The 13126-nt window shown below is 39.5% G+C and overlaps 1 protein-coding gene across 1 annotated transcript; it reads right to left on the bottom strand.

The window, feature by feature from the left end:
- Positions 1 to 88: 88 nt before the first annotated feature.
- Positions 89 to 10759, bottom strand: faap100 (FA core complex associated protein 100). Its single transcript, XM_088323491.1, has 8 exons — positions 10527 to 10759; positions 8579 to 8697; positions 6744 to 7555; positions 6538 to 6682; positions 3812 to 4607; positions 3627 to 3752; positions 502 to 588; positions 89 to 390 (listed from the first exon to the last, which is right to left on the bottom strand). The coding sequence occupies exons 1-8, from the start codon at positions 10668 to 10670 to the stop codon at positions 253 to 255; spliced, it is 2367 nt and encodes a 788-aa protein (XP_088179617.1). The 5' UTR covers positions 10671 to 10759; the 3' UTR covers positions 89 to 252.
- Between the last annotated feature and the right edge of the window lie 2367 nt (positions 10760 to 13126).

Here is a 13126-nt window from a genome sequence, read left to right on the forward strand (position 1 = left end):
ATCTTTCTTTTATTTAACCCTCTTTTTGACTGTCAGGATTTATTGCACAATAATTTAAAGACTTTAAAGAAAAATGTCTGAAAACAAGTCTGTATACATGCTGTATTAAAAATAAATAATAATCGATGAACAGAGCTTGTCATATATCAGAAAGATACAATCAGTCGTCATTTAATATAAGCTATGGTCCAGAACTTCTAATTTACTTCTTGAACAAAACAAAAAAAAAACACACACATTCTAGGACAAATGTCAAATAATAGGCAGGGAATTTTCATTTCTCCGGAATTGTTCGTATGCACTGAGAAGACGTGACGTCACCTTGTTGGTGGACACGCCCTCGCCGAAGCTGCAAGAGATTCGGCTTTGCTGGAGCTGCCGCAGAGTTTCCTGGGATTCCCGTGGACCGACAGGTAAAACCAAAAACAATAATTAATATGATACATTTTGAAAGGAATTCATCTATTTGCATTCTTGTAAAAGAAAATGATTCATATTTACCTCTGCGCGCTCTAGAGCCTCTCTTACATGCAAACTTTGCATTTGAATTGTGGAGGAAGGCCTTTCAGGAGCACTCTGCAACAAATTCTGGAAAGAAATTGAAGATATAACGATAAATTTCCTCTCTAAAATATGTTCCTCAACTCCAGGGTTTCCATCAGTAATTTAATGGCCTGGTGGTCTGCCCCAGACATTCACCGGACAAATCCTCATTTATGCAGATACTACAAAAAGAAAACAGTTTGTACATTATTGGCACAAGACTTTCCTCAATTTAGGTGTAACCTTTCGGATTTTGTTCCTCTAAAAAAATAAGAAAAAACATATCCATTAAAAACGCCAACTTATGGCAGCTAGTAGATGTTAGATCATTTGCTTATTTAAAGAATTAAAATTTAAAAACAATTAAAAAGTGCAAAAATATCCAGCCATTACTGGATTACAGCCATTTTAAGTATATTTTTCTTATTTTACTAGAAAAACAAGTCAAAATATATTTAATAAACTAATAAGATCAATTAAACTTAATTTAAATCAAAAGAAGAAAATAATTAAAATGAGCAAAACAATCAAGCAATTGCTGGATTTGACATTTTTTTTCTTATTCTATGTATCCTTTTTATTTTACAATTTAAATGGTTCAAAATACACTGAAAAATATACAAAATTGTAACAGAATTATCTTAAATGATTTGAAATAAGACAAATTACCTGTCCAAATCAGAAAACATAGAAATACAATTATTAAAATGAGCAAAAAGATGAAGCCATTGCTGGATTGGAGCCTTTTTCTTATTCTAAATACAGTTTGTGTTTTTACGAGGAAAAGGGGTAAAATTATTTTCAATAAAAAGTAAGAAAAATATCCTAATATCTTGAAAATAGGTCCATTTTACTAAAATCAGAAGACAAAGAAAAAAATACTTTGAATAAGCAAAATGATCAAGCATTTGGTGGTTCGGACTATTTTCTTATTTCGGGTATATTTTTCTTAGCTTACTAGAAAAACAGGTGAAAATATCTTCCCAAAAAATAAATCGAATATCTTACTATTTCTTGAAACTTGATTAATTATAGTAAAATCAGATTACAGAGAAAAATTAATTAAAATGAGCTAAATAAATTCCAACAATTGCTGGAGTTGACCTCTTTTCTCATTTTAAGTACAATTGTCTTATTTTCGTGGAAAGCAGTTTAAAATATCTTGTATGTCTGAAATAGGAAGTAAAATATCATAAAATAGCTTGAAATTTAAATTCATTTTTCTTATTTTACAAGAGAAATAGGTCAAAATAGATTTAATTAAATAACAAATGGTACACCTTAAAAAATCATTAAATTACATTATTTATACTAAAATAAAAAAACATTAAAAAAACTATATAAAATGAGCAAAACGAAGGAGCAAAAACTGGATCAAACTCTTTCTCATTTTATATATATTTCTTATAACAGGTCAAATTATCTTGAAAAAAAAGAAGTATACTAAAATCAGAATATATTCTTCATTTGTTGCAGTATATACAATCCCTTGCGAAAGAATTCAGCCCCCTTAAACTTTTGAACCTTTGGTTACATTTCAGGCTTCAAAGAATGGAAATTTTGGTGACGTTGTTTAGCTATTTTCCAGCCATCCATTGTCTTCCGCTTATCTGGGGTCAGGTCGCGGGGGCAGCAGCCTTAAAAGGGAAGCCCAGACGTCCCTATCCCAAGCCACTTCCTTCAGCTCATCCGACAGGATCCCGAGGCGTTCCCAGGCCAGCCTAGAGACATTGTCTCTCCAGCGTGACCTGGGTCGCCCCCGGGGCCTCCTGCCAGTGGGACATGCCCGGAACATTTCCCAAGGGAGACCTCCAGGAGGCATCCTTATCAGATATCCGAGCCACCTCAACTGGCTCCTCTCAATGCGGAGGACCAGTGGCTCTACAGAGTCCCTCCCAGATGAATGAGCTTCTCACCCTATCTCTAAGGGAGAACCCAGACACCCTGCGAAGGAAACTCATTTCAACCACTTGTATCCAGGATCGTGTTCCTTCGGTCATAACCCACAGTTCATGACCGTAGGTGATGGTAGGAACGTATATCGAGCTGTAGATCGAGAGCTTTGCCTTTCGGCTCCCTCTTCACCACGACGGACCGGTACAGGGTCCGGATGACGGCAGACGCTGCACCGACCCGTCTGCTGATCTTTCATTCCATCCTACCCTCACCCGTGAACAAGACCCCAAGATACTTGAACTCCTCCACTGAGGGCAATATCTCATCCCCAACCCAGAGGGAGAATGCCGCCCTTTTCCGGCTGAGTACCATGATCTTGGACTTAGAGGTGCTGATCCTCATCCCGGTCGCTTCACACTTGGTTGCGAATCGCTCCAGTGAGAGCTGAAGATCATGGCCTGACGAAGCCAACCGCACCACATCATCTGCAAAAAGCAGAGATGCAATGCTGAGGCCCCCAAACCGGACTCCATCCCCACCAAGGCTGCGCCTAGTAATTCTGTTCATAAAAGTTATGAACAGAATCGGTGACAAAGGGCAGCCCTGGCGAAGTCCAACTCTCACCGGGAACGAATCAGACTTACTGCCGGGAATACGGCCCAGACTCTGGCACCGGGCATACAGGGACCGCACAGCCCGGATAAGACTGTGCGGTACCCCATACTCCCGAAGCACCCCCACAGGGCCTCCCGAGGAACACGGTCGAATACCTTCTCCAAGTCCACAAAACACATGTAGACCGGATAGGCAAACTCCCATGCACCCTCAAGGACCCCGCAGGGGGTATAGAGCTGGCCCAGTGTTGCACGGCCGGGACGAAAACCACACTGCTCTTCTTGAATCCGAGATTGGATCTCCTGGCGGACCCTTCTCTATAGTACCCATGAATAGATCTTACCAGGGAGGCTGAGAAGTGTGATTCCCCTTTCAGCTATTTTATTCTTTATTAAACAGAAAAGTGAGGCGTGCAATATTATTCAGCTGAAGGGTTGAAAAGTTCAAGAAGACCAAATACTTTTGCAAGGCCCTGTTAAAGTGACCAAGCGTAGTGTGACTATTTCAATTGTTTTCAGTTACACTTACTTCATCCTTTGAATTTGAGTACAAAAAGTGAGATCAATTGTAACCTGAACTCTCCGCAGGACCGCGTAGTGCATCCCACAAACGGCTGCCAATGAAGAGCTCTCAACCTGAACCTCCACAATGTCCTTGAGCTCCTCAGTACTGATTGCACCGTCTTCTACAAGCTCCATCTGTATGTGGGAAAACAAAATTAAGAAGAAATTGTGCCACTATTGGAATCATTATCCACCTCTTTTGTGTTCAGCTTTATGATGTGTCCGTCGGGCCCTTGTGCACGGACTGACGAGCCCTCTATGGTCATTTTTTCTCCCATCCTCACACCTTTGTGGCCTTCACAGAGTAGCCAGTCCAACAACGAGACGTTTTGAGCCCCAGAATTCTTTAGCAACCACGACGACAGCTTAATGGTGGTAGAATGCTGCCCGTCAACGGAAGCCTTATCCTCGCAGAGGCGGGATTTCAAAAACGCTCGTACGGCGTCCACTTGAGAGGAGGATCTTCTCTTGGTGATTGGGCGGAGAGCGTGCAAGAAGTCAACAATCAGCGTGTTCAAGGGTAAATTGAGGAGGCCAAATTCAGGCAGCGATTTGGTGACTTCCTCTCCAAGGAGTCTCGAGAGCGAAAATGTGAGCGAGCAGGAAACGGAGCAAGGCAACGGCGAGTTTTCTAGATCGAGTGGGAAGGAGATCTCTAACTTGTCACCTGGAGGAAGGTTCTGGAAAGGAAAAGAATAATTTGTGGAGCAGCTACCCGTTTGATCGGACTGACACAAAGAAGACGCGCTGATGTTTAAAGTCCAGCCATACTCCAGGTTGTAGGAACTGGTGTTGTTTAGGACTAAATTCAAGGTCAACGTGTCCTTGTGAAGCAATGTGCTCCAGCTGGTAGTGGCGAGGCATCCGATCGGGGTCTGTTGAGAAGTTGTGGGTGTCCTGGTGTTCAGTAACATGCTGATGTTGAGGACCTGATTGAGGGTTTTCAAGGTTTGGTTCCTGGATTTCAGTGAGGCTTTTAGAGCAGAAGATCTAAAAAAGGGGGAAAAACAGTCTGTTATTCATATAAGTCTTTGTAGTAATTCCAGTCCTCAATTTTGGATTTAATTCCACAATTTTCAGTTTTAGAATTCAACGATGGCCATCACTTTGGTTTCTAATTCATCTACTTACTTTTTGTAATTAAGTCTTTTTTAAATTCTAGTCATTTGTATATCAATTATTGTTTAAGGGCATTAACAAGGGTAAAGGTTGAAAAAGGGTGATAATGTCATTTTTAAAATGCATTTATTTTCTTTTATAAGAAATGTTCTTTTGGTTTAGAACTCAACGAGGGAAATAATTATTTATTTATTTGTAATCTATTTTAGGTTTTATTTTAATATATATTTTTCAAATTTATTATTTTTATCTATTTTTTCTTCACTATCTTCTGTTTAAGAATTCAAGAATGGAAGGAATATTTTTTTATTTGTGATCTATTTTTTTTAATAATCATTATATTTATTTTTCATCCATTTATTTGTATTATTATTGTTATTTCACTCTTCTTTTTAAGAATTAAAGGATGGAAATAATTATTTTTATTTTCTATTAATTTAAATATATCTTTTTTAAAATAAGGAATATTTATATTATATTAGATTTATTTTTTTCTTAATTAAAATTAGAATGTTTTATTATTGAAAAAGGAAATCTGTTTTTTAATTATCTCATTTTTTGTTGTATTTTTAAGTATCTTTTAACAAAGGAAATACAATTATTTTGAATTCTCCGATTAATTGATTTGTTGACAAAAAACTGACGCATGAAAAAAGTATTTTTTTTTTTGAATTGTAATAACAAGCCACACTCCTGAAAAATGTATATGTGAACAAAAAATAAATAAATGTAAGAAGTATTAAAAAAAAAATAAGTAAAAATTGAATATAAAAAAAAAAAAAAAATCATATACTAAAAAAACTCACACATATAACTAACAAATAAAGCCTTTAACCCCGATTTAGAAAAACATAAATGCAAAAAATAAACCACTTTGATGGTGTAATTGGAACTATTTGGAGATAAAAATCAAATGTTTGAAAAAAAAAAAACATTGGAATGTTTTATGAGAATGTTGTAATATGACAACACTGGGTAATCATCATCAGAACAGATAGGTGCAAATGTTTATACCTCAGTAAAAAACAACAACACTTGCTCAATTGATTGTTATTACAGTAATTAACACAAACAATAATTCTGAAAGTGTTGTTGCTCAGCCAAAGTTTTGAAATTGTGAAAGTTCTACTGTCACAGTTACCCATTGCCCTCAATTGGCCCCGCCCGTTTGGCACCAGCTGCGGGTCGTCTCCAGCTCGTCTCTAGTGTTTGGTATCGATCCAGTCTGTCTTGTCCTGTCTGTTACCTTGCTACAATCTCCAGTATCGGGTATTGTTCCCGTCTATCTCGTCCTGTTTGATATCGGTCTCCAGTGTCTGGCATCTATCCCGTCTGTCTCGCCCTGTCTGATATCTGTCTCCAGTATCTGATATCAATCCTGTCTGTCCCGTCCTGTCCGGTATCGACCCCGTCGGTCCGGTATCTGCTCGTGTAACAGGTATCGATCTCGTCTGCCTCTGGCTTCCTGTTTTGTCCTACGCCAGACTTCTGCCTTACTTCTTCCGCCCAATGATTGCCGAATCACTGGCATTCGTGTTAATGTGCATGACTGCCCCATTCCCGTAAAATAAAGCTTGTGTGAGAAACTTTACGCATCTGGGTCCTCTTGCTGTTCTGAGATCTACACCTGTCAGTCAGGCTTACGTATAAAACTGTCCCATTCAGAAACACTGTGTCCAAACAACAGAAGCCAAGGACTATGTTAATGTGAAGAAAGTAATAAATTCTACCACTTCCTGGAATACATACAAATGTTGTAATTTTACAAGACTGGGTCTTACAGGGTTAATACTGTTAGTACCTCTCATAAACATTTCCAATAGCTGACAGAACATCTCTGATGCTTCGGCCGATGTGAGAAGACGGAAGCTGGGACGAACCTCCATCTCGCCAGCTAATCTTCTTGAGTTGCCCCATGCTTGACAGTCCCAGCAGATCCACTTGACCTAGGTCGGAAATCGGAAAAAATTGTCTAATTTTAAGGAAAAACTGGCCGTGTTTTCTCACCTTCGACGTTCCCTGCCAGTACTGCCAAGGCGACGACTCCGCAAACATTTAAACTGCTGACGTTCCTTTCGCCATTTTCCCATCCTGCTTCTCCCCTTGCCGATTCTTCAGAGGTGGTCAAGGACAGGTCTAGTCGAAGAAGGTCGGATCCCGTGCCGTAGTAAAGGCAACGTATACCGGGACAGGCGCACATCACAGGTCCGGTAACACAAACCTCCGTAAAACTAGCTCTGAGGCCTCCTTCGTCTGATCCTCCTTGCTTGCTGACCAAGACAACTTTACCGAGTTCTCCCAGCGCCACCAAACATCCGACCGGATCTGACCGGGTGCCGGTAAAGGCGCCGACAAACACAACTGGCTGCTCCAGACTGTAGAGGACTTTGAGCTTGGATCCCGGAACACCATGAGGCACAAAACACAGTCGTCCATCCGGCAGGCCGCAGACAACCATGGGTGACTTGACCAAAGCAGAGTCGATCCCGAATAGAAGCTTAAAGAGGACCGAGTCGAGATGGGCGTGGCCATTATGTAAACTCAGCTGCCAATCGGAGGAGTGGACACAAAACAACACCGGTTTCCTCTCGCTTGCCAGGTCTGACACCGCCGGCAATTTAAACGAACCGAGCCTTTCGTAGATGCCGAAAATGGGGTCTTCGGGGATTTTATATTGCGTCAAAAACCAGGATGAGTTGGTCAGCCTTAAGGTGAGGAGAACAGACTTGACCAGAAGCAAGGATAAGACTTCTTCTTCTCTGATAACAACATGTTTGGAGGAAACTTCTACTTGAGGCACAGTTGGAGGTACTTCCGAACTTAAAGAGAAATCACAGTACATTACCTCACAAACTGTATTCTCTTTATGGCACTTTCATAGCACTTGACCATCAATTAGAAATAGTGGCATATACAGTAGATCCAGGGGATACAGAGAACCCGCCTTAAGATGTTTTTACTATACGGAGTGGAAAAATATGTTTTTCAGCCCCCCTTTAAGATATTGTCCCTGCTCTACCATATCAACAACAAATTATGTCGCATGCCCAAAAACGTAGAAGATTCAAACTTTATGGTGTTCGTGCGTAGGACTAGGTACGTTTGTAAGATTTATCCCGAGAATCTTTTCTTATTTTTCTCTATATTTCATATTCACCCTAGATTGCCATGTGTAATCTCATGGCATACAACATTTCACAACATTGATATCAATGACAATAAAAACAATACAGTTCAATTCAAGACGCCTGTCTGCTATTTGTTGATGTTATGTCAAATGCTGGTCTGCGATTGGCTGAACTACCTCCAACAATGTCTTTCTCCTTTTGCATTCAGTTCGTAATCTTGTCGACTTTCCGAGTCTGAAATACAATATCGTATGTTTTGGGCGTTAGGTGCCCGAGCTTCCAGTGATGCTCAAGGGAGAAGTAAAAATATAATAACCAGGTAAAAAAGCTTGTGATGATCAAGAAATATGAGGACAGCACACCCATTGCTGCCCTTGCTAAATTACATGGCCGGTATCAATCAACAAGCAGGTATTTTAATAAAAACTAAAGTGAAACCTTGCAAGTGGAAGGCTTCCTTGCAGTCTCCTCCCACCCCGCATCTACCCGCTACTCCACTAAACCAGCTCAAGTTACGAAACACCAAAGGTAAATAAAATGTTGTTTTCCTTCACATATTTATCTTTTTAGATATGATGTAATCATATGCACGTGCATTGTTTTTCCCCTGCTTTAAAAAAAAAAATCACTTTGTTATACCCACTTCAGGATAGATTGTTTTCGTTTACCCGGGGTCTATTGTACATGTGAGTTGACTTAAAAATGAATACTCACCTGGTCTCCAAAGATGACAAACCAAGACAGTAAACTCCAGTGTTGCAAGACACGTAAAAGGTTTTATTTTCTTTGTTTACAACCAAGTCGCTCACAGCATCAGGAAAAACGACGATGGCCTGGAAAAATGTAAATATAGGATTTGTTTATGGTCAAACTATTGCATTGTCCTCATTTATCGGGAACAGAGATTACCCATAATAGGCTACAAACCAGGCATGTTAAACTCAATTTGGCTCAGGGGCTGGATCCCGACCTTTTGTTCTCAGGTGGGCCGGATCAGTAAGAAATGTAAACGCCAAATATTTCGTATTGTTTTTCAGTACTATGCTTTATGATTTATTCTACATTTGAAGCCTAATTTATAAATCACAATCAATCTTTTTGTAAGGGAGATTATAATTGATTATAGTTTGAATTTGCCTTTGTAAGGTTTTTTTTTTTGTTTTAAAGCGCCTTAATGAAGCCAAAGATTATATCCAGGAGCTGTTTGTATTCTTGCAACAATTGTATACTCTTGGGGCCCGCTAACTATTAATCAAGTTGGCCTTCACTTTTGTGCCGGGAAGCCTGCTCAAGAGCTTGCCTCCCTTTCCACATTCTTTGACTTTATAAATGACTCATTTTACCCTTTGTGTTACAAAGTTTTACTGTCCTTATTACTCATTTATTATACTCACACGCCATCTAACGACCAGAATTATTCACTTCATTTAAACATGTGTTTCTGTCTAAACCAATCAGATTCGTTTCATGTACAGTATTCACATGATCTCACTTAAAACAATCGGATGTGCTGTTTTATGTCTATGTTCCCAAAGAAATAGCCATCTGGGGAGTGTGATCCCTTCCTGAGCCAATTTTGGAAGCAGACTTTGGAATCACGGGCCGCCGATGGAAGGGCTATCAAAAACCCAATGTCCGACTCAGAGTGTGTTCTTTTCTTCATCCTAATACGAGCTTTAACCTTGACACTTTTCTAGGCAGAGCACGTTTATTCACAAACAATGGGAAAATGTTTTTTTTTGCCATTGAATGTGTTAACAATTTTAGTTTTTAACAGTTGAGTAAATGCAGCTTTCTACATCTGAACCAACTCACCACAGACATCACATTCATAAACAAACTCAAGTGGGAGCCATGAATACAAATATGCTTGCCTCAAGTTATACTGCTTTTAAATGAATTAAAAAAATAAAGGGGTCTGGCAGTCAAGGGGCAATAAAATTAGATGAAAGTACTAGGCTGGGACGACTGAATCTGTCAAAATACTGCACAATATTGTCTTCAACATGAAACCAAACCGGAATTTAGCTATTTTTACACCTTTGCTGCGCTCTGGCGGTTGGAAGGAGCATTTTGTTTGTATTTATTAACCCACATGTTGCGTTATGAATTGGCACCACTAACTATTGTTACAGTTCGGGGTCTAACAGAATCCTGAAAGAAGTATCGCTCAATATAGTTAATACAACATCCAAACATTTTATGCATCTATAACCATATATTCACGTTGTAATTTGCTTTTATGCCCCCTAAAACACATCAGTTATTACATTTTATAACCTTGAACCGGGTCACTGGATACCCTAACACAAGATAATGATTAAAAATACCAACTTTTTGATAGACAAGAATTTGGGGCTTTAGTTTGACACATTCATAAATTTACAGGGGGCTGCATTAAATCAGCCTATGGGCCAGATCCAGCCCGTGGGCCGTATGTTTGACGAAGTTGCAGTAAACCGAACGTTAAAACAAGTATTAGTTTGTAAAATATTGTAAAATGCAAATAAATACTTTTGGCGGTGAAGAACGTTTTGTTATAGAAAATCAGAATGCAAAACACAACGAAAATCTGTGAAGTAGCGAAACAGTGAAAACAGAACCGTGTTATAGCGAGGGTTCCCTGTATTTACCAAGTGAATGAGCTTTGATTTAAACTTACCTTCAATGTTTTATTTTGGCAATTAAAAATAAAAATCTCGTCGCCTCCAGCGCAGAGAAAAACGTCGGAATCCACTTTTAAAACGCTCGATGGCGAAGAAAATTCCAACTCTGTCAGCGTCTCAACACTACACCTACCTTCCATAACAAAATTAAAAACATATATTTATTTATTTAATGATAAATATGCAATTGTAAGCGTGTATTGTTAGCTGTGTTGTCAAAATATGGATGTTTTCATCCGAGATCCGCGCTTTAGATTTGGTCCAATAACGGAAGGGTATGTTCTTCTTCTTTTACGATAGAAAAAAGGTTGGGAGTTTACTGCCATGTAGTGGATGGAGATTGAATTGAATTGTCTTTATTGTCTTCATTGTCATTGATATCAACGTTGTAAAACATTTTATGCATCGAGATTGGACATGGCACTCGAGGGTAAAACTTGTAAAATAGACGTGAAATAGTAAAAATGTAGAAAAGTATCAGTATAAAAGGTGGGAATAAAATATATACAACGAAGTGCTTAGAGAAAAACAGTTTTGTGGGCTCGTTTTAGTGTTGATGGCCTTGGGGAAGAAGCTGTCTCTGAGCCTGTAAGTTCTTGTTTTGAGGAACCTGTAGCACCAACAAAAATGCAACAGGTCGAAGAGGTGGTGGTCAAGGTGGAAAGTGCTTCTTTTTTTAAAATTCATGGCTCTTCTATGGTATCACGAGCCGGCAAATACCTCAAGACTGGGCAGAAAGCAGCCCATGATTGTGAGCCTTTTGGTTTGTTATATGATACATATTTTATATCATTATCACTGATGATATGTTTAATCTATTTCCAAGCGATTTGATTGTGCATTATTTGTAAACACTTTTAAAAACAACCATAGTGAAAATAAAGGGTTATAAAAACGTAGAGTAGTCAAATAATCAACACAGCACTTTACACATTTTGAAAAGTAATGAAAAAAGAGAAAAGGAAAGAAAACAAAAATAGATAAGTACGAAAATACCGATCTTTTAAAAACAAACATTTGCTGTACCTAACAAATAGAACTGTCAGGACCAGAAAGGAGACAGGACCCACTTGCGTTACGTTTCACTCAGTTTTATTGGGAAGAAAGAAAAGGATTGCACACACAATCCGGTGATCGCTGGTCGCGGAAAGCATGTCGCTCTGAATGCGGAATTGGCACTTTCGTGGCGAGCGATGGCGGTGTCGGGAACGGAAAAAAAACGGATCAGTAGCCGGGACAGGAGAGCAAAAACATGGTCAAAATCATATGGGTCGAAACCAGGAAACAGACGGGAGCAAAAACAGAGGTCAGTCAGGGTCGAAAAGCTTGCCTAGAGTAAACTGAGGTCCGCAGACAGACTGACAACAGAGGCGTGTTCAGGAGAGTGATCAGACATGGCCCAATCCCATTTCTCTCACTTGGCCCTGAGAACCCTCCAGTGAGGTCCCTCCATAGGGAAGTCCCCTCAGTGAGTCGAGTGCAAAGTGGAGATGGTTTGGACAAGACTTGCAAGGTTCCACCCCTGTCCAGGAGATGGCGGTAATATTAATTGGCTGTAGACCTTAGTGACGTAAAGGCCTACGTCACATGTAAACAACTCGAGTCTCAACCTGTAGTGTGTCAGTTGGAGAGTTCGTGCAACGTTAAAAATGCCCGCTACAGCTGTGTTATTACCGATTGCCTGAAAGCTCATCATCTTTTCCGTGTCTCCAATCAACGGAGGAGAAATGTGCTATACTGAAGACAGCTTCGGCGCTATGTAGTGCTGATTCATCTTTACAAGGTACGTACACTCATTAAAAAAAATGACCCGTTCAGTCAAATACAGTAAGAGTTAACATACAATGCACGTTCACATAATACCCTATGTTTGTGTAGACATAAATGGCAATCTACTTATTAGTATCTCAATGCCATTTTATGACTTATAGTAGGGGTCTTGAATGTGTGACATGACGAAAAGTAAACAAACACAAGAACAGTCCACCTGACCCTTAAGCTGACATAATATCGTCACCAAACTTCCCTGTACGACCCAAAAACCTTAGTTCATAAGGAATTTAATTCAAAAGAGTTGTCATTGGATATAAAAAAGGTCATTTCAACATTTTTTCATGATGCTTACATCACAGTTAAAGCGGTCTTTTTCTTTTCTATGCCCACATTTATGTCTAAATTGTTTGTTATCTATTGTGTTCCAGAGTGGCTGTCCCATAAGCGTGGACAGGTTGGACAGGAATGTTCCCATCCTGTGCTTATGGTTCTATGTGGAGTCAGAACTCATTCAGGACTTAAGGTTGAGCAAGAAGGTTATGTGGGCCCTGCAGGAGCTGCTAAAGAGGGAACAGGGCCGTGGCTGGAGGTCCTGATCTACGTGTACTGGCTGGCCCACGCTCTGTCCTACCGTGTGGTGTCACGGGTCTTCAGGGTTCCCAGGTCCACCGTACAAAGAATTGTCCACAGTTAATATGGAATAAATTGCCCAAAAGCCATATTTTAGTCAGACCCACATTTGCATTATGTGCTTTTCTGCATTACTATTCAATAAACATCTTCATTTTGAGTAACACCTTGGTGGTTTATTTCATAATGATGT

The sequence above is a fragment of the Urocampus carinirostris genome, chromosome 19, assembly GCF_059441175.1.
Source record: "Urocampus carinirostris isolate Australia breed hairy pipefish chromosome 19, RoL_Ucar_1.0, whole genome shotgun sequence".
In the NCBI taxonomy this organism is placed as follows: domain Eukaryota; kingdom Metazoa; phylum Chordata; class Actinopteri; order Syngnathiformes; family Syngnathidae; genus Urocampus; species Urocampus carinirostris.